Source organism: Montipora capricornis, chromosome 3, assembly GCF_036669925.1.
Source record: "Montipora capricornis isolate CH-2021 chromosome 3, ASM3666992v2, whole genome shotgun sequence".
Taxonomy (NCBI): Eukaryota; Metazoa; Cnidaria; class Anthozoa; order Scleractinia; family Acroporidae; genus Montipora; species Montipora capricornis.
This window is the reverse complement of record NC_090885.1, coordinates 74,625,906-74,647,354: the sequence shown is the minus strand read 5'-3', so window position 1 is coordinate 74,647,354 and position 21,449 is coordinate 74,625,906. Positions and strand designations below refer to the sequence as shown.

Genomic DNA, 21,449 nt, shown 5'->3' with positions numbered 1-21,449 from the left:
ATAGGACACTTCGCCCACATTGTATAATATAAGCAAGATGAAAAAATCATGAAATACAGTGTACTTAGAATAGTTCAAACTTATAATATTATTTTGAAGTGATTTTTCGTTACTGTAGCCGTTGTGGTTTCCTAAGCTCTGTAATAATGATGGTGGTGGTGATCATAAAAATGAAAGTAAATGAAACAATGTTTAAAGAGGGTGGCACCAGGTAGCTAACACAAACTAAGTTAATTAGGGTGGCCCTTGTAACAATTATGTAAACTCAAACCAACACAAATCAAATGAAACTTTGGTTTTTGAGGAGAAGGAAAACCGGAGTACCCAGAGAAAAACCCCTGTACAGTGTAAAGAAACAACAAATTCAACCCACGTAATGATGCCAATTCTGGGAATCGAACAATTGGTGGAAAGCAAGTGCTGTCACCACTACCCCATCCCTGCTTACCCCATTTTAATTTCATTCAATTTGATAAGGAACATCAAAAGATGCACCAATAAATTAAATGAAAAGAGATCTGGTCCCAGTTGTTCAAACGATGGATAGTGCTATCCACCGGATAAATCACTATCCAATGGATAAGTATTAGTGAAACCAATAATTATATTGCACTATCCACTGGATAGGGATTTATCTGGTGGATAGCGCTATCCACCTTTTGAACAACTGAGGCCTAGCACAATTTGGTACTAGCACAATTTGCCTCCTGTGATGTAACGGATAAAGTTACCTAAAGCTTCTGGTCACCCATACAATGAAAAGCTCTAGGTTAATAATATAATTATTCTATAATATCATTGATGTGGTCATCAACCAATATTATCAATAATTTAATGCACATGTTTGAGATAATGAGCAAAAAATAATAAAAAAGGACCTGTCCAATGAATCAACACAACATTCATGGTACTTCGGCAAAAGAATTCACAGACACTTGTACATGTATTTCCATCAGAATATCATGTCACAATGACCATAATAACTTAAATGACTATTCTCATTTCACTCTTAAAATAAATCTCCAGGATTTTTCATATGCAGCTTTAAATACTTCAACATTGAAAATGTTTGAATCCTTTTTTTTCCTGGAAAACAAAACAAAAAAAGGAATGAAAGGAAAGGAACTTTATTAAGTGTCTAGTTGTTCTAGCACTGGAGGACTAATAGACCATTTTCAAATTATCATGGCTGAACTGGACCTAGCATGAATGGAGGCTAATATGGGCAAAATAATTTGTGTGTGAAAAGATTTGCCTGCATTAGCCTCCATTTCATGCTACATCCACTCCAGCTGTGAGAACTCAAAAGTAGTCTATTGGGGACACTGTAATTAGTAATCTATTAACGCAGATCAAGTCAAATCTTGGTTTTTGAGGATAGGGGAAACTGGACTACCAGGAGAAAAACTCTCAGTGCAGAGTAGAGAACCAATAAACTCAACCAACATGATAAATTATGATGCAATCATGCAGAGTCTGGGAATTGAACCTGGGTGTCCCATTGGGGACAATGTTAACGCAAATCAAGTCAAATGTTGGTTTTTGAGGATAGGGGAAACTGGAGTACCTGAAGAAAACCTCAGTGCAGAGTAGAGAACCAACAAACTCAACCAATTAAGGACGTTCGCGCCCATTGCTACGGCGCATTTCTTTGCGCATGTCACACACACGTCATGCATCGCAGACCCCCAAGGTAGGTGCAAATATTTTCCACAAGAATGGAACGTGAAAGCATGTGGGATAGGTGTGGACCCAGGTCTTCTCCTAAATGTCACGCAATGGCGTGACAGTGTGAATATACCATCGCTTTGAGAACTTCGCAGCGGTTTTACTCTGTTGAATGCTCTGTGACCCCTATTTTTCTTTCTGTAGATCACTTCCTTTTTTTAACCAAAAACAAAAAATCTGTGCGTGAGAAGTTACAAATATTTCGCCTTCTATGCTCTCGTTTTCTTTCTTAGACTAATATGTATTGTTTTTCAAGGTCTATTTCACCTCAGAAAAAGACATCAACTGCAAAGGTTAATTTAGTTATATTTAATTTAGTTATGTTGAATTGAGTACGTTTACCGGATCTAAATTTCACTAAATTAAATGTAGCTTTTTATTGCTCACAGTTGTAAGCTAAGATCATCTTAAAGTAATGCAATCTTCTGAAAGTGCACCTCATGATCTCGAAAACGAGCACGCTGACCCCCCATTTTTTTTGCCTTTTTTTTTTTAGCTGCTTCTCAATGTCTTCTTTCATACCGTGGTGAAGAGCCTTATTTATCCTTGGCCACCATTTCATAACAGACCAAAGGTACTGGTCTGGTGATTGAGCCTTGGTCATCATCTACATGTTAAATTGAAACACTGGAGACTCAAACATTCATTTTGTGCCATTCCGTGCAATCTATAAACTGTACACTTAATGATCGACTGGAAGACTAAAGACACAAAGTTACACTGTTTCTACTAATGATAATTTTTAGCATTCCTTTGGTATGCGTAGCCCCATGGGCTCAGTAGCAGCGATGGGGGATTTGGGAGCTGGGTGGGAGAGAAATACAGCATGCAGGCAGCGGGCTCATTTTCCCCAAGTTGCAAAGCTTTACAGTGGTAAAAATAATTAATCATGTTACATTAGTTACATAAACAGGTGTTCCCCACTTATTAATGCCTTTTGGAAACTTAACTCTATTATAATATTGCTCAGCAAGAAAGCGGCATACTGCAACCACAGACAGTTACCACACTGTCATTCATACACATACATTACATGTTAATACATGTACATACATAATTTATTTAATCCTAGAAGTCGTGAGACTATACAGGATACTAAAACAGTCAGCGACGAAAGAAAAAAGGGTCAAAAATAAATATTAAATACCTAAATCAATTTACAACATATAAATTTACATTGTGTTACAATAAATTATTGTCTGATGGCTTTGTACGTGCGAGATCACGTTGAGTTCTGCCATACTCTTCACCGTGAATATGATTGAGAACATGTCAAACTTTCACTGTAACTTTTGTACTGTTTTTCGATTGACTATGGAAGAAAACATAGCTAGTAACCACACCTGTGGGCTTGTCACTAACTGAGTACATGTATAAAAATAGTCTGTTTTTGTACTCTTGGCACTCTGTGACTCGTACGGAAAGTTTGTCGCCCAAACATTGATTGATTGATTTCAACCGTAACACGATCGTTTGTGTTGTTTGATCACGTACAATGATTCAAATCAACAAGTTTTTCATCGATTTGCGCGGCAATTGTATGGTGAATTTAACTGGAAAAAAGGTCAAATAGGTCGAGCTTTTGTTGGCCTAAAAGGGGCCTAATTCCTTTGGATTCGCATACATAACGCTTTTGGAAGGAAGAAAACTTGATTTAGATGAAAAATAATAATAAATGATATAGTTAAACTTATTTATTTCTTCAAAAATGATCTACCATAAAAGTAGCAATTTTCGCACTGAGTTCAAAATTAACCCCTTCGAAAGTGATTTTTATTGTCCAGCTCCCCTTCCCCTCAAGAATTTCCTGGCCCTCTGACCCCCCACCCCCTCAGAATTTCTAATTCCCTCCATGGTGGGGTATGGATATTTTCTGGAACCACACAATCTTAAAAAAAAATGTTGGCCAGACCTAGACAAAACATGGACCCCAGTTGCACGAACCACCCCTGTGGACCCCGTCCATGGACCCCTCATGGACCCGGTCCATGGACTACCCCTGTGGACCAGCCCTCATTGTGTAGTGTTGCAAGCAGAAAAATCTTTAGATGATCTCGCCTGGACAATTTAAGCGTTTGTCACTTCTAGACACCTGAAAAATTCAGGTGGCTACAAACGGGATTCGAACCGATGACCTCAGTGATGCAAGTGCTGAGCTATGAAGCCACTTAGTTGGGTTCATTTTGTTCCTGTGATGGACTTGATGAATGAACATTATCCCTTTGGAGCCATCAAATAAATGGTATAAGTGTCTATGAAACAGGCAATTTCTTAAATCAGTCCATAAATAGGAGTGAACAACAGCCCCACATTCCTGTCAAGGCATTTTCTCAGACCGAGAGTTATTTTTGGATTTAATTTCCCGGGAATGAGACTCACCACAAGAGCCCAATGAGCTATCACAAGAAATCAACTTGATGTCATAGCAACTGCCTTTATCTTTTGCAGAAAAGGTAGTCTAAAAATAGATTGGTCTGTAAAAAGTAATGGGGTTGTTCGCTCCAGTCGTGGACTCCTCTTTAAATTTTACAGATAAGTAAAGCATATACTAATGAATGAAGGGGGTAGTTTCTAAAGAAACTGTGGTGCTGCGTCGGTGGGGAAGTAGTATACAAAAATGTATTCGCTACTTCGCTCTGACGAAGGGTTAACGCTCGAAACGTCAGCTTTTAGAATCTCTGTACGGTGGCCAATTTACATTATCAACTCCAATGATAAAACCAAATTTTTGTATAAAGTCTGGGTCCATGTTTGTATGAGTCAGGCCACACATTTTTCAAGTTTATGGTAAATCGGCTTGTTTGACAGTGTTGTAATGATAATTTACCAGACTGAGTAAAGGAAGATTTCCCCTACAATAACATGACATACATGTACATGTAGCTCCTTTAATTATTTATACAAATCTTGTTAGTAAAACACAGAATGATATAGAAGAAACCAAGAGTGTCTGAATGAACGATAGATTGTTGGCTCACCAAACTCACCGAAAAGTTGTTCAAGTTGCTTGTCACAAATTGTATATTTCTTGTTTTTTGGGTCCTGTAAAAAAGAGAAAGAAAATTGACTCAATATCCTCTTAACAAATCGACTGTTGCGCCTCGTGAGTCCACAACAAAGTTTTTATTTCAGAGCGTGACCAAAATCATGACACACAAAAAAGCAAGCGTTGTCTTTTACTTTCTCGCAATATGATTGGTTTATTTCCCAAAATGGGTGTTCCTGATTGGCTATTACTGTACATTTAGTGACAAATTGACATGAGCATGACACGTACAGCGTTGTCTAGACTTTTATCGACAATGGCAAATTATCCAATCAGATTGTGAGATTACAAGCAATTGTGGTAAAATCCTCATTGTCTTTACAGTTGACATCATCTTCTGTTACAAAACAATATTATTACCAATTATTCCAGGAGCCTGCGTTGGATATGAGATGGTAAATAGCCAAGGAGGCACGTAGCACCAAGTTCGCTATAACCAGTTTCATTTCCAACAAGCACAAATGGAATAATATTGTTTTATTAAATTCCTCAAACTCCAAAAGTTTAAAAAGTATGAAATACAAGGGAGCAAATCCAAGCAAAAACGAAAAAACTTAATGAGAACTGATGCGACGTTGTGTAAGACCTTGCGGTCAGACAGACGCAGGTTCATCACAAAATCATTTTTTTCCTTTTTGCGTACTTCTAAACGTTGGAATTGATCCAAACTTTCCACAAAAACTTTTTTTTTTGCTTTATTCAGAGAGAAATTTCACTTCCCGGCAAAAATAATTTTAGTGTAGCAACGCTTGGGACAATCATTTGCCATATAAGGTCAAAATAAGGTATATGAGCTGATAACCGAGATTGAGAGTATCTCTGGAATGAGAGATGCTTCAAAAAAGTACAGAAATTATAATGATGCCTGACTGAATTTCCCTGAAAGTTCACAAGTTGATTTCTTCCATCAAAATCTTTTTTCTTCTCTGTCTCTGACACGCAGCTTACAAATTGACATTCATTTCCATCATTGGTCTTCGTAACTTATATCTATGATCAGTAGAAAGAGTGTTGCCTTGCACTTTTCCCCAACTTCAACATCACTCGTGTCTTGAATACAGACAAGTCACAAAGTGTCTCTCTAATGCTACTCGTCAAGTACATGTAATATAAGTACAAACTGCTGCATTTACCCTAAGCTAAAAATAATGCTAACCTTTACCTTGACCTTATTGTTAAAAATGGATCAGAAATGCTTGGACTGAAAGAAGACACGTACAAATTACTTTAAATTTTCATTTTTTAATCGCTGCATAACAGACTGGAATAGTATTCCGTTGAACATTATGCATGCACCGTTATTAAGCAGTTTTAAGTTCTACAGTGTATCTATTAGATCATTTGTGTCAATTTTAAATTAGGTGTAACTCATAAATGACAAGTATGTAATTTAATTAGATTAGCTTTGGGCCGTATCTAAATTTTATTTCATAATTGTTAGTGTCAATTTTAGTAAGCAATTTAATTACTAGGCTAGTTTTGGGCCGCATTTAAACTTTACTTCTTATTATTTTTAGAATGTTTAATATTGGAGAATATTCTTTGTATGGGAATTTAGTTTCCCCCAATTATTCTCCAGTCGCGCATTTTTTGCATCTTCTGTATCTTCTTACTTGTATTAGCATGACAAAGTATTATTAAACTTAAACTATTAAAGGGACGCACAGGTGTTGGATTATCAAAATTGGGCTTCCTTGCATTTCTGGACATAAGTGACACTTGGGGAAATATTATAGCGGAGCACCATCGTTAAGAAAATATGGTAACCCATCGATGCAATAAATATTGGTTTTAGAGCCATGACGTCATCAACCGTCCATCCGTACGTATGTCCACCCCTCCATGTATGCCAATGTGACCACAATCACGCTAGTTTACAGCAGGTCACGGCAGCCTCGCAGCCAACAACTGTAAAATGGCCTTTTGACACCTGTCAAAACGAGGTATCCCCTGACCAGTACCACGCGACCATATCGCAGGCTGAAGCTTACAGCTCACCACGGTCAGCTGTTTATTCAAGTCAAGCATCAGGCATATAAGCTTAAAGCTGAGTGTTTATTTTTAATTTGCTTAGAGCTGCTTTTTTCTCTGTATTGCAAATTTTAGGCTTGGCTAAATCTATATAATTTATTAATAAATGTATAGATTCCAAAGATTCCACATTGACAGGGTTTGGGATCATTGAGTTACAGAAACTCTTTATAATTATAGCTATTCTGGTGATATTAGAAGAAAGTGTTGGATGAACACTGTGATACTTTCTGAGTTTTAGCAAAGTCAAAATAATTTCGATTAGCCCCATGAAATGTCTGCACCTTTTGCATAATAATTATAAAGGGGTGAGATCACATGACAACTAGTTAACAGATGGCTATTGAAATGTACAGTTTGTTTGTACTTCGGTCAAGACACACTGGTGCCTTTGCTGTCTAAGCTAAATTAAATGTAGAAGAAATCCACTCAGACACATATTATTACAAATCCTGTAATCTGATTGGCTCTCTACTCGCTATCTATTGAGTGATAGATAGTGAGTAGAAAAAAAGCAGGCGTTTTGAACAAAAACAAAGCAACCAATAAAAATTGGAATAAATCTGAAGGAAGTATGTGACTGACTGGATTTTTACTAAAACTATAAACTACATTAATTTTGTACTTGTTCTCATTTACTATTCGTCAAATAGTCAACTTGGCGGTGCATGCTGCGTTGACTTTCTATCGACTCATAGAAAACTCGAACTTGTAGGTGTCCTGGACACCTCACAGAACTGGAATACTGCTTAATTAATTAATAGGAACAAGTAATCACCTTTAAATTTCTTTCCTCAATAACTTTCCACAGGCTTCTGACCACCTCACTTCTAGCCATCTAGGAGAAAAACAACAAAATATATAATTTATAGTGGACCTGTGGCATACAAATTTAGAAAAAATACAATAATTTGCATTGCATAAAGGAACTAAGGACATAAACTATGAAGGATTTGCAAATCCCAAGGAGAAAATTTAACAGTAGTTTAAAAACTTAGACAAATACTAGAAATCAACTATGAAAATCTGTTCATTAATTTTTCACATACAGTACTTATACACATGTAATACATGTATTATCATTATAATGGCTGCATCAAAATCCAATATTGTCAACAGATAAATTAATCCTTCTTTAATTTCTAATCAAATTTTCCTTAAAGTTCAATTCTAATGTGTACTTTTAAAAATCTGGTAACCATGCAATCAAATGCCGAGAAATACATTCATAATGTACATTTAGCTGGGTATTGCTCAAACTGTACGGCAGCGAAAAAAGCACTGCTTGTTTCAAAGATGGTATCCAGACGTCTTTAATTAAACAATACCCATTCTTGGACTAAGAGGAAGCTAGTACACATGTATGTACCGTAAATCCTCTATTAACCCCCTGAGAGGCTTAGAGAAACGCATTTTGGTACAGGTGTAGCAGGAAAAAGTGTAAGAAACAGACTAGAGTTAGGGTTTTCCACCTCCTGTTTTGTACCTGGGCAATGACTATCATAATTATGGAGATTTGAGTGATAAAATCATTATAAGCATTGTAAAAGTTATTTGCAACATTGTTATTCATTTGTGGGAACCAAATCTGAACTTCCAGCATGTATATAAACCATTTTATAACATAACTTGGATAAAACGCGTATTCTGAATGGCCAATTGGTCATTTACCATTTGCCCATGGGTGCACGCTCGCTGAGCAGAGCTGACGTGCTATCTAACTTTCCGAGATTGTGGAAAGACTAAAATGCCATCACTAGAGCATCAGTCCTAATTTTTCAAGACATATTTTCCTCCTCGTAGAATAGGGGTGAACCTCTACAGAGCACAAAATAGAAAGATATAGCCCTAGAGATTAATCAGCAGTGGAAAAAGGGGATTGAAGGTCTTAAACCGACAAAAGAACGTTTCTTGTTTGATTTCCAAAACACAATCTGAACTCTGCTCAAATATTAAAGGCCGAATCACGGAATTGAAATATGGCTTTTACGAGACCAGGGAAGATGCTACAGGAAGGTAAATGGTGTTTTGGAATGTCAATTTTCTTTTTGAGGTTTACAGTATTTCATCGGCCATTTGAGCTGAAATAGACTTAACTTGGAAAAGTCGAACTGTTTGCAATAGGTTGATAGCTTTCAACAAAGGCAAAGCATTTGCAAAGACAGATCGGTACCAATAGAAAATGAGGTCATTCCAATGGTTCTAGTGGTGACTATGCATCTCATTTAGGGGATTTACGTTATTTCTCATGTGATCTGGCTGGGTACAGGGTAAATCCGATGCTCCATTGGTACCATTAGAAACTGATATCATTCCAATGGTTCTAGTGGTGACTATGCATCTCATGAAGGGGACTTAGATTATTTCTCATGTGATCTGGCTGGGTACAGGGCAATTCCGATGGTCCATTGGTACCAATGGTATGATTGGTACCAATAGAATTGTCATTCCAATGGTTCTGTTAATGAGATGCATATTTACCAACAGAACCATTGGAATGACATTCTTTTCTATTGGTACCAATCCTACCATTGGTACCAATGGACCATCGGAACTGACGAATCGTATCCATTTGTTTGTGTATAACGGACATGACTGGACGTTAATTCATAGTTGACTATTGACTAAACTTGATTATTTTATGCAAATACACGTGAAACACGCAAGAATGGTGTTAACGATTATGTTATAAAACAAATGGTAAAGGGCTCAGCGTGCACTATTGAGTTATGGATGCACTTGGGAGTTTGCTATTATAAAGCACTCAAGAAGCTAGATTTGCTCTCGCCTTGAGCGACTCTTATGCTTCTCTCGCACTTAGCAACCTCCCGTGTGCAACATAACTCAATAGTGCACGCTGAGCCATTTACCATTTGTTAAATACCAGATGAGTCTACATGCTAAATGAGGCGTTTAACTGCCATGATTAATAATGCAGTTTCTCTTTTATTGATTTGGTCATGAAGAAGGGGAAGTGGGGGGGGGGGAAGGAGCTTTTTAGAGAGTTCACAGTTATATTAAATACCTGTCCAGTAACATGCACTTAGGCCAAAGCAGTTGAATAAAATACATTTTAAAGATGTTGTAATGATGTAAAGATGTTGTTGCACCAGAATTATGCACCTCACAGAGCATATAAACAAGAAAAACTGAATGATGTGATATCCTACAATGTATGATATTAACAAACAAGATGCCATGATTGTTAAACCATTTTTGCAAAAATTCTTACTCTCTCTTGTCCAACTATTTCAGCAAGTAGAGGGGACAGTACCAATTGCTTTGCATACCCTGAAAATTGGATCACAATTTGTCCTTCTCATGATACTGTTATTATAATTATTATAGTAGGTACAAATAATTATCAATACCGTATATGAAACTTTTCTTCATTTTCCATTACTAGCCTTGAGGATGTTCCATTGTTACTTGCTGCATTAAGTTGAGGCTTACACAAAAGTACATGTACATCGTAGTTTGCAAAAGAACAAGAGAATCTTTGCTGATGTTATTGAGTTTCTACAGTATCATTAAAACATAAGAGTTTGCTCACCCAAGGAATCATGCTATTTACAAATAGACCACAAAATGTAAAAGAACTAGTTAAACTTTTATAATAAAATAATATCCAATTTTAAGGCTTTTAGCTTACGAGCCAATGATCAGCCATAAAAAAAAGATAAGTTCCTACATGTACATGTAGGTGGCAAATGTGCGAATGATCCCATAATTATGATAATCTTAGTTACCTTATGTTAATGTAAAATGCATTCAAATATTCAGAGATACTGGTGGCTCATTATGCGATACACTTTCAACAGTCAGTACTTTATTCTTAGCTGAATGGCCTTGTGCAAAACCATTAAGCCCTGCTGTCTGTGATTCGTAGAACTAATAGTAATAAATTTGCCACAGGGCCAATGATATTCAAAAGTTATTACGACAGAACAGAACAACAACAACAACAACAACAACTGTTGAGAATCCCGACTAGCTGGTGGAGGCAAACTACCGGTAGTTGGCTATTTCAGGGCGCGATGAAAGTGCTGTCCGATAGCCCGGGGCTAGTGGAATGACTTGTCGGGCTAGCGTTTTCTTATCGTAGCGGGCAAGCACCGTTGGTTCCTCTTTTCTTATGATAAATTGAGCTTTTATACCAAAAAGTGTGTAGCAGAAAGCTCCTGAGAGAAAATGATAACGTTATGAGGCCAAATTAACGAAGCATGACAACGTTTTGCCCCGCATTTTACATGTAGTTGCGTCTGTAAATAACATCATGACTTTTTCTACTTATTACATAAGCGACCGAAATATAATTTTTGAAATAACAATATTTGCCGACTGACAGCGTGCAGCACCAGACAATCAGTCTAATTAAATTCCAGCCAAGTCACGGTGCAGTGGATTTTCTCGGGAAATTTAGGTGCGTTTCGTTGGGAAAATCCAAACCCGGATCCTTTTTTCTATTTTAAAGCTGCCAATTCACTATTAAAACAAAAAAGGCCCATTTCGTGAAAAATTAAAAAACCAAGAAAAAACTCGCTTGAAGAAAAGCTAAAAATAAAAACAAAAACATGCAACTCGAGTAATTTAATACATGATGTTTTCTCATTTCTGGAAGAGTTTGTCAGCTTGACGAGCTTTGAAGAGAATTTACTCCATCGAATGTCAACAGACTTCAGACTACAGTGGTAGTTTAATAATTGATCAATAGCAACGTTCATGACATTCACCAAAATAACTGTGTTTTGATTTCCGTAAATTTATAATATTTTTGGCCGTCAACGTGGGTAACTGCAGATGTAAACATCGAAGGAACGAACCCATTCGAATTCAGAGGTTATTATTTTTTCCTTTACTACATGTATTTCGCCCATGTTTGAATAAAATGTTTAAATACTCTGAAACAGTCATTTGCGATTTATAAAAATATTTTGGTCTTACAAAGCGAAACAATTTTCATACATCTGTGTTAACTGCGTTGATTATATGCAAATTGCAATAGACACATTATGTAGATTTTCAAATTGACTAAAGGCATTCCCAAACTTTCAGCAAATTTGCTGATGATGTTCAATCCGAGAACCTCATTCATGTTAGCAGTACAAACAAGGAACTGAAATATTTCCTATAGCTCACTGTTCAACTGTTTTAGTTAATATATTTTATATTACACTAGTAGGCAAACTATGAACTATGAGGTTGAAGTTAAAACGAAAATCACATTCAAGAATCAATTGAACATACTACGAAGAATTAGTTTATATCTATGCTTGGTATCATTACTTGTATTTTGCATAATTAAATAAATCTGATTATTCTTTATAAACAATTTAATTTCGGGCTAGCTCCTCAGACCTTCGGACTAGTAACCTAAGGTAATAAACAGCTTGCCCGAAGGGCAACCTCATCTTATCATTTTTGTCTCACCCTGTATTTTACAAGTGACTAGCTCATGGAAATTCAACCAGGGACTAACAGGAACAAATTATTCAGTAAGTGGTCAGAGCGGTTCTTGAACTGCTCTCTAACCACTGGGCCACACTGCCTCCCTAAACAAATGAATGAAATTTGTCTACCATCTTTATGAGTACCAGTAATTTTCCCGTTAAAATTTATTTGATAATTTAAAGGAGGCAGAAACTAGCAGGTCTTAAACCAACATAATCATTCTTAGATTGTGGAATTTTAAAACATATTACATGTATTTTCAAACAAAATTAGCCCTAAAAGCAAGCATTTCAATTATTGAAGTCTTACACAAAAAAATATCTAGTACTTGTACGGTCATGTAATTCATATTAATGATTCCTCTCATTTGACAGCCTGCTTATTGCAGGCTAATTACAGTAAGCTAAATGAAGAAGAAGCCCTGTGTGGATTGGGCATATTTGTAGATTGCCTTTGATAGCCATCCCACAGGTGGCTATGCATTGGATTGCAGATGGAAAAAGAAAGCAGGGAAGACCAAAGGAGACATGGTGACGATCAGTTGAAAGGGACATGAAGGAGAAAGGGTAGAGCTGGGGAGAGGTGGTAAAACTAGCAAAGGACAAGCAACAATAATTGCGTTCATTGGTAACGGCCTTATGTGCGGACATGTACATGTACAAAGAGGATTAAGTTAACTTAAGTTCAATGAACATTCAGGGGTTTTGAATTCTCTTACAGCTACTTACCACTACTACTATTTCCTCCCACCTTCTTTTTCACTTTCTTTTTTCTCTCCTGAAACAATACACATAATCTTACATGTAATTAACTTTATTCATAAAAATTATCAACACTGTTCAACAGTATTAATCATAAAAATGTACTGCCATTCCCATGAAATTGTTATTTCACTGAGATATAATAATAATAATTATATAGATTTAGCTGAGCTTAAAAGCAAAGCTCCCAGGTTATATATTCTTACAATAAGTTAACCAGGCTTGCGCAAGCGACCCAATCCAAGGTACATGTACCTGGTCAGTGGTCAACTTCAAAAGACAGATGACCTCGATGATCTTTAAACTTGAGCCCATGATGTGGTCAGTTGATACTGGTTGACAGATACCTTGTTTTGAGAGGTGTCAATTGACCACAATATGGACGTCCAATATCAAAGATGTACAATAATTATTAATGTACGCTGTAATCTAGCTGAAGTACCAAGAACGTGGGACAGATTTATGTGATATTGTGTGGCAGCAGCACCTAGTCAAACCAGTTCTCTACTGTACAATAGCCAACTGAAGTGTACAATATAACTAACTGTACAATATCTTGGAATATTTGTACTGAGCCTGCTTCATGAGTTTTCTGTACAATAACAAAATACACAATGGATAATAATGGGTGGCATCATCGTTGTCATCGTGTGTATGCACCCCCAAGCAATACTGCTAGCCACGATTACATGAGAAAAGCAAGTACTCATGGCTTCCTATGAGTATGGTGCTCTGCTTGGCAGCCTGAGCTCCGATACAGATCAACACAGTAGAAAAGCAATACAAAACAATACTAGCAGCATTATTAACCATAATTTACTCTTGGACTACAACAGTCACTTAACTGATTTTACTCTGTCTAACAACACAGGATTCTTCTTGTCCAAGGGGAACCTTTAGAGGCGAGGAGTTAAAACAACGTGTGAGCCAGCGAGGCCAACATGGCAAGCCATGCGAGTCAACATGTGAGTCACACAGTTATTGAAAGAGTACCGTTTTGAAATGGATAATCAGACTTACTGGTAATAACTGTTTATCAGTGCCATTTCAAATGGGTGCTTTAAGACTTAAATGCAAAATTCGCATGGTTTGCATGGCTCGCATGACTCCCTGGCTCGCAAATTGTCCAGCCCCAGAGGCGAAAGGGTGCATAAAAGCCCTAAACCTTAGCAAAAAGTTGTTTGTAAGCTACATGCAAATAAGAAAGTAAACAGATAAAATACAAACAATTTTAATTACGTTTAAGGATTAGAACACATTTCCATGTTTGCACTGACGGCGTCTCAAGTGTGCATAACTTTTGAGAACCCTCCCAACCCCTCTTGTGTTTAGATCAGGCTATATATGCAATCATGAAAAAAGTCTTCTAGTTTACAACGCTCTTGTAAGAATTAATAACTTCTTCTGGAAAAAGCGGAGAGTGCACGGTGACAACTATCTTTACATACTCTCATACAAAACACACCTTTTGAGCAATGAGAGCACACAAACTGAGTTATTTTTATTATAAAATTAGATCAAATACATTCAGCATAAACATGTACATACTGCCTGTTTAATTGTTGTACTTCTTCTACTTCGACCATTTTCAGCTTCATGAAGTAGTCTAGCAAGTGCTTCATCATCCAAGATAGAACTTTCCTGGCAATGCACATATTGAAAATCGCAATCAACAACCTCATAGGGGTGGAAGAGGTGGGGATGGGGGAAGGGGGATGGGGGTAGGGTGGGGTGAGGAATTACATGTATAAGGTCTCAAACAAAGCGTTAATCTCACGACCAAAGTTTCCGTTTACACAATAAATTATCTGAACATAAATATATCTTATTAGATGTTTTGTTGTGTAGTATCACTGAGTATTTTTATGATCCCACTAGGGCGAGTCAAAATACAAACAACGAGTAGAAATACTATGTATTATTTTATTGACTGAATGGGAGGGCCGGACAGGAAAATATTTGGCCAGAAGTCATGGCGTATGGATCGAGCACAGCAAGGTCCATGCGCCATGATCAAGGGCCAAACATTTTCCTGTCCGGCCCGACCTAAACTCAGTCAATTAGAATTTTATCATATAGGCTCTTTACACTATTTAAGAACACTCAGAAGATGAAGTTAGGACAAAATAAAAAACAAAAATATGCACTGAAAATTTATCTAATAATGTAAATTACTTGGATGCATCGCATGGAGCAGTACGTGTTCCTAGTAGGGCCGTATGGCTTTTTCTGGCCCTGCTCGCGCTAATGCGTACAGCCCTCATACAAATGTACAGGTATTTTCTGAATAATTTTGCAATGGAACTGTGCACGGGGCCGTACAGTCCATGTGATAATCAGCGATACTACACACCAAAACATCTAATAAGCTATTACATGTATTTTATCATCCAACTTTTTTGCACTAAATTTTTGGCAAATGAATTGTAAACAACCGAGAATGTGTGACAGATTTGTGTGTGTGGGGCAACGTCAGCATTAGTAAACTAGTCGAACCAGTTCTCTGCTGTAAAATAGCCAAGTGTACAAATAATTAACTGTACAACATCATGGAATATTTGTACTCATTTTGTGCATTCTTTGTGCAATAACTAATACAGTTCAATAATAAATTACTTTACTATATAAACACCACTGAAATACATGTACCAAGTAAGCTTTCATGTGAAAACATACCTTCACACCTTAAGATAACATTGTATCTTCACATGTGAAAAGATTCACTGTTGCTATGGTTAGCTATAAAAATTGTGCCTTTCGATCCCTTTTGTGAAATGATTTAGTATTTCACTGGTGTTTTTATATAATAAATAGAATATTACAAGATGGCCGCTTGGAGATATGAAATTTCTCTTTCTCGTGTTGAAAAACATTTCTCAACACTTGAAGAGTGTAATAAATTATCCTCTCTTTAGCTACAAGTATTTCTAATCATTAACATACTGTTTGTCTCTTTCTTGACTTTATTTCACTCTCAGACTGACCATTTCCCTGAAGCTGTGTGTTGTTGTCTGTGGCACCATTTACATGTAACTTCCAATAAAAATTAATCAATCACTATTGACATAAACTAATCAATCTATAGCAAGACATTGCGGCGGAAGAGTGAGATAGAGGTGGGATTGTAATTGAAAAAGGGCACAAAAATGAAGTTTTATTAAAAACCAAAATTTACCTTAAATTTCAAAATTAAAGTCATACAACAAGTACCAAATCATAAAATCTTTGGAAAGGATTTTCTTGTACAGTATTATCTAAAACAGTGCTTTGAAAATGGATCCATTCCAAACGTGGCCTTAACTGTAATTGACAGAGATAGCACAACACACTCCCTTATTATAAATTCACTGGCATAGTAACTTTTAATTTATTATTCTTACCATAATGCTCTTTGGTTTAATTTTCTTGGGAGGAGGTTCATCATCCTTATTGAAATGTAAAAAGACAGGTTAAGCAAAACAATGATGCAATTATAATCATCATCACCACTACTGCTAGCAATACCACCTCCACTACCACTAAAACTACTGGCCACCTCTGTAACCTGTAGTGGTTACATGTACATATGGAGAATTGGAAGAACAAAAAACAGCAGCAGAGAACAGAAGAGGTTAAAGGTCGTTTATAGGTTTAAATTAAAACTTTGAGAGCGAATAGCACTATCACTAAAACTACTGGTCACCACCACCACCACCACAACTACTACTACTACTAATACTACTAGCAATACCTGCTCCACCTCCAACAACGACAACGACAACGACAAAATTTATTGAAAATTAGAAAGAAATAATTACATTTCTTTACCCCCGCAAATAGCTTATAAACTAATCGAGGCGGGGAGAACTGAGGACATACTACAAGTACAAGGTTATCTATAGATGGACTAAATAACAGTAAAGACATTTACTATACAGTTACACAGTAAATAGAATGAACTAACCTAAAACAAAACAAGTACATTAAGATTATGACAAAAGGCTAACTTAAAGTATTAAATAGCTTAATAAGATGGGGGACTTCGACATAATCATCTTCTGACCGCAAGAAATTTAGTAATAATTCCTTTATCGTTTTACGAAAGAACGAGCGTTTAAGTAGTTTAAAACTACTACTCACCACCTCTACCAATTCCATTACTAATACCAATACCACCTCCACCATTACCACCACTAAAACTACTGGTCACCACCACCACTACCACAGTGAACCACTAAATTAAACAATAATGAAGTTGATGCCCCCACTGGATACAATGAAAATGCATAATTATTCGATCCGCCTTGCTAAATTATGTGAGAAGGAAGAAACATGGAATGAAATGAAATGAAATGAGATGAGAGGAACTGGATACTGGATACTGCCCCTCCAAATGAGATTGGAAGTTCATTCTATCTGTAAACACCACAATGGATTTTCAGAAAGGAGGAGCAAGGAAGGCACAGTTGGTTAGTGCGCAGCAGCCTTTGTGCAACATGCCCCAAGTTTGATCCCTGGATCTCACATCCTTGGTTCGACTTCTTTCCACCCATAAAACGGAGCACTAACGTGGAGGAGGGAGTAAAATGAGCTCATCGTTGACCTCAGGTTTGTCAGTTGAACTACTGTTACAAGTTATCGGCGTTAAAATACATGTAAGGTTACTTTTTACTTTTAGAAAGATCTGAGGCTAAAATCTTTCAAAGAGAAGGAATTTTTCAACGTAATATTGCAATCTTAATCTCACTGGTATAATGAAGGTAAGAATTTAACACAGAGTTTTCTGAGTTTAAGTTTAGAAAAAAGCCTCTTTAATCTTGTTACTTCCAATCTACCCCCTGGGGTGATACTGCTGTTAAAAGCCAAAAATCAGCAGGAAAATGTAAGGCATTAATTAAAGGAAATAATATTATTATAAAGGAAGACAAAAAATCAGCCCAAAATTTAGTGGTTTATTTACCTCAGATGAAGTTCCATTCTCATCTTGGCCATTACTGTCCTGTTCTTCACACTCATTCATTTCATTATTTTCAGTCTCTTGTTCCTCTTCATTGCCTGTTGATCTTTCTTCATTCTGGCTAATAATTGCCATCAACATTCTGTCAATCTCCTTTTTCCTGAATTTAAAAGGCAAAGCACAACTAGCCTTTAATTGAACCCCTAAATCCCCTCAAAAATATTAGTATGGTTTCTTGACTTTGAAAAAAAGTGGAAATTATTGAAAAAACTGATGTGCTCACGCACACAACTTACTTGTAGATTTCAAATGGCAAATTATTCAATCCAAGCGATCTTTTTCAGGCTCAAAGTTTAATAATACGTCAAGAAATAATTAGAAACGGTTATTTGAAGTAAATGTTAGTGAGACTTCCACTAAAACAATTAGATTATTCACTCTAGATTTCTATGAGGTGATAGTTGATTTTCGGCCTTCGGCCTCATCAACTATCACCTCATAGAAATCTCGAGCTCATAATCTAATTGTTAAATACCAGTATATACTAAAACAATTATTCACCTCAGTGTCGGTGGCTAGTGGTGGATATTTACCTCGCCGCTTCATGGCTCTGTAAATATCCACCACTAGCCACCTCCACTTCGGTGAATAGTTGTTAAAACAAGGGGATAATACCTGTATACCACACATTTTCCTCAGGCCAACAAACAAGTCAAGAGCTTCACCTTGTAAGAAGACAAATGTCAAATTTCTCTTCAATTCGAGCACGCACGATCCTTGAGGTGAGCTGTGTCAGGTCTGTCTCCTTTAAAATGTCTGCAAACAAGAATGAGAAACATAGGGCTAAACTTCAGAATACCCCCACCGATTAATTAATGGGGGATTGAGCTGTAGGTTGCAGGTTATTGTTTCACCATAGCTGAAACAAACCAAACCTTCACTAATGTTAACATTAGACCTATGCACTTAATGCTTAAGATAATGTTAAAGCCTAAGGATACCATTTTTTTAAAGGTTTGCGATATTTCAGTCCATGGTAAAACAGTGACCTGCAGCCTGCAGTTTAAACCGGTGAGTCTAAAACACAGGTCACATTCCAAAGGTACAACTCGTTGCAGGTCATTGTTCTGCCAATTGGAAAGTAACCCTAACCCTCAATTTGGCTAACCCTAGGCCTAAGGTTGGTTTTTAGGCCTAGGGTTAGCCAAATTGAGGGGTTAATTAGGGTTACTTTCAAAAAGGTAAAACAATGACCTGCAACGAATGACCTGTGGAATGTCACCTGTGTTTTAGACCCGCCGAGTTTAAGATCAGTCTTCTCCCGCAGTAATATGTCTCAATATTTCAAACTATTTTCAAGTCGACGTCAGATATGGTGCATACTTCGTTTTTAAAGCCTGGTGATATCGCAGAATAAAACCGCCGCATCACTTTAAACGTGATTACCGGTTCATTATACGTACAATGAAAATAAATAACAACAACATGAATTGTATGTTTCGTTCTTTTTAGGAGTTTAGTAAGTAATAACAGCAAGTAAAGTTTGCATTACCAGCAATCGCCAGCTGAATTTCGGCATCAGATGGAGATGGCTGGCCAGACGTCTCCGCCATCTTTGTTGTTCCATGTGCATTGAGCCCGCATGAATACAGCGGGGAAGAAAGGCGCGCTCTCCTTCTTTTGTGGGTGGGGTAGGGAGGGACTTTAGGGATTGGGAGCGGAGAGATGAGTCTGCGGCAGGTGGAGGCTGCAACTTGAGCTCTATGCCAAGCATTTGATGACAAACCGTAGTCCCTGGTCGAAAATATCTTCCCAGGGATACCTTGCGCACCAAGATCCATCATGGACATTAATTATGCACACCTAGAATGTCTTCCCGAGACTACACTGCGCCCTTAGCTATGAACTACTGAGATTTAATCTGGAATACAATCTCTATTTACACCAAATCATCTTCATATCTACTCTGAGACTTCCAAGATGCCTCCTTGGGTTTTGGCAAAAACCCAGCGGGGGTAAAAATGTGACAGCACCCCTTTTAAGCCTCAATGTCTCTGGACCTTTTTACCAAGTTGCACGTTTCCGAATAGGTTACCGGTACATTCGGTTTGCCGTGTAGAATATATCGTTTCCAGAGCCTGCGCACTTTCAGTTAGCAGTACTGAGTTTTGAAGCAAGCAACCGTGGACAATCTTGCTGTCGGTGTACGTTGGATCAGTGACTTGATCTGATCGGCGTTATTTCAAGTTGAGAAACTAAATATTTTAAGCAAGAGCCGATACAACGTAGATTTGATTTTAGTGGTGTACTATATTTCTTGCTTAAAATATTTAGCAGTACTGAAACGCTTTGGGAGAAGTCAAGCACCCTTAACGCTGACCAAAACAGGTTGCGGGCTCTTGAAACGAAATTGATGCATACCACATCTAAAGGGACATTGACTAAAGCCTACTGGAAAAACATCTCATGAATTACGATTCCATGCGCACTTTGGGCAAGGCCTGGGTATGCCCAAATGTGCTTTACGACAACACGCAGGGAAGGAAGTGTTGCAAATCATAGTTAATAGAGGGGAATGGTTATGAAACCCGACAAATTTCTTTGTTGTCTGTTTTTGTTCTCCTTTTTGGCCTTGACCGTGCACAAAACACAATAGTTGTTTACTCCGTACTGAGGAACTAACCAATAGAAACGTGTTGGTTACGTAGCGCAAAACAAGAGATTGCACATGGTTGTGGACTTTCGAACCTAAATCTTGGCATCTTTGTTTGCTCCTTTGATGTTTGCCGAGCGTCAAAACCAGTCCCCTCTATTAACTATGTGCAAATCGATCAGAATGTATCCAGTGGACCCTTTGCAGGATAGCGATCACATGGTACTGAAAAACCGCCATACTGGAACGGAAATTGCCCACTGGGACATCTAAAACAAAGAAAATTTAGATTAACTTGCTCACACGGTTTAAGATGTCTCAGTCCGCAATGTGCGTTCCGATTCAGTATGGGTGGTTTGCAACCAATCTGTAGAGACACGGATAACAACGCTGCAATGTACAATTGCTGGTGGACGAACAAAAGGAGCTAATGAGAAATCTTTTGTTTTCGTCTACCAATATGGCGGCGATGACGTCACTTGAAAACCACCTATGGCGGTGTTTTTACCAAGAGTGGTGAATTCGAATTCGCGTGCAACAAAAACAAATGTGATCAGGAGTAATAGCATATTTTCTTGACAGCCATGGTTAGCATGCATTAAATAAGATGGTGTTAAAGATAGATCGATTTTTGTCGAAAGGAAGACTTCAGCCTGACGTTTTCCTGTTAACACCGTATCCCTGCAGCAGTATCACCGATGCCGTGTCGGGGGTAGACTTTCATATACCGGACCAAAATGGCGGAAGACAAAAGAACCATTATTATTCTAATTAGGTCTTGTTGATTAGGTATTGTTAGCTTTGTTCTTTTGTTTTATGGACGTTAATTCTTCCGGGTCCGGT

The 21,449-nt window shown here is 37.4% G+C and overlaps 1 protein-coding gene across 2 annotated transcripts; it reads right to left on the bottom strand.

Annotated features, from left to right (window-relative positions):
* Positions 1 to 815: 815 nt before the first annotated feature.
* LOC138044096 (uncharacterized) lies at positions 816 to 19,609 on the bottom strand. Of its 2 annotated transcripts, XM_068890739.1 has the most exons (11): positions 19,506 to 19,609; positions 18,679 to 18,769; positions 17,957 to 18,113; positions 16,398 to 16,442; positions 15,961 to 16,050; positions 14,566 to 14,658; positions 12,985 to 13,033; positions 10,038 to 10,096; positions 7,584 to 7,643; positions 4,716 to 4,770; positions 816 to 1,086 (listed from the first exon to the last, which is right to left on the bottom strand). In XM_068890739.1, exons 1-11 carry the CDS (start codon positions 19,564 to 19,566, stop codon positions 1,010 to 1,012), a joined length of 837 nt encoding a protein of 278 aa, XP_068746840.1. In that variant the 5' UTR covers positions 19,567 to 19,609; the 3' UTR covers positions 816 to 1,009. The 2 variants fall into 2 exon arrangements, with proteins under 2 accessions (XP_068746840.1, XP_068746841.1); XM_068890740.1 differs by lacking the exons at positions 816 to 1,086; positions 4,716 to 4,770 and adding an exon at positions 6,001 to 6,781.
* Between the last annotated feature and the right edge of the window lie 1,840 nt (positions 19,610 to 21,449).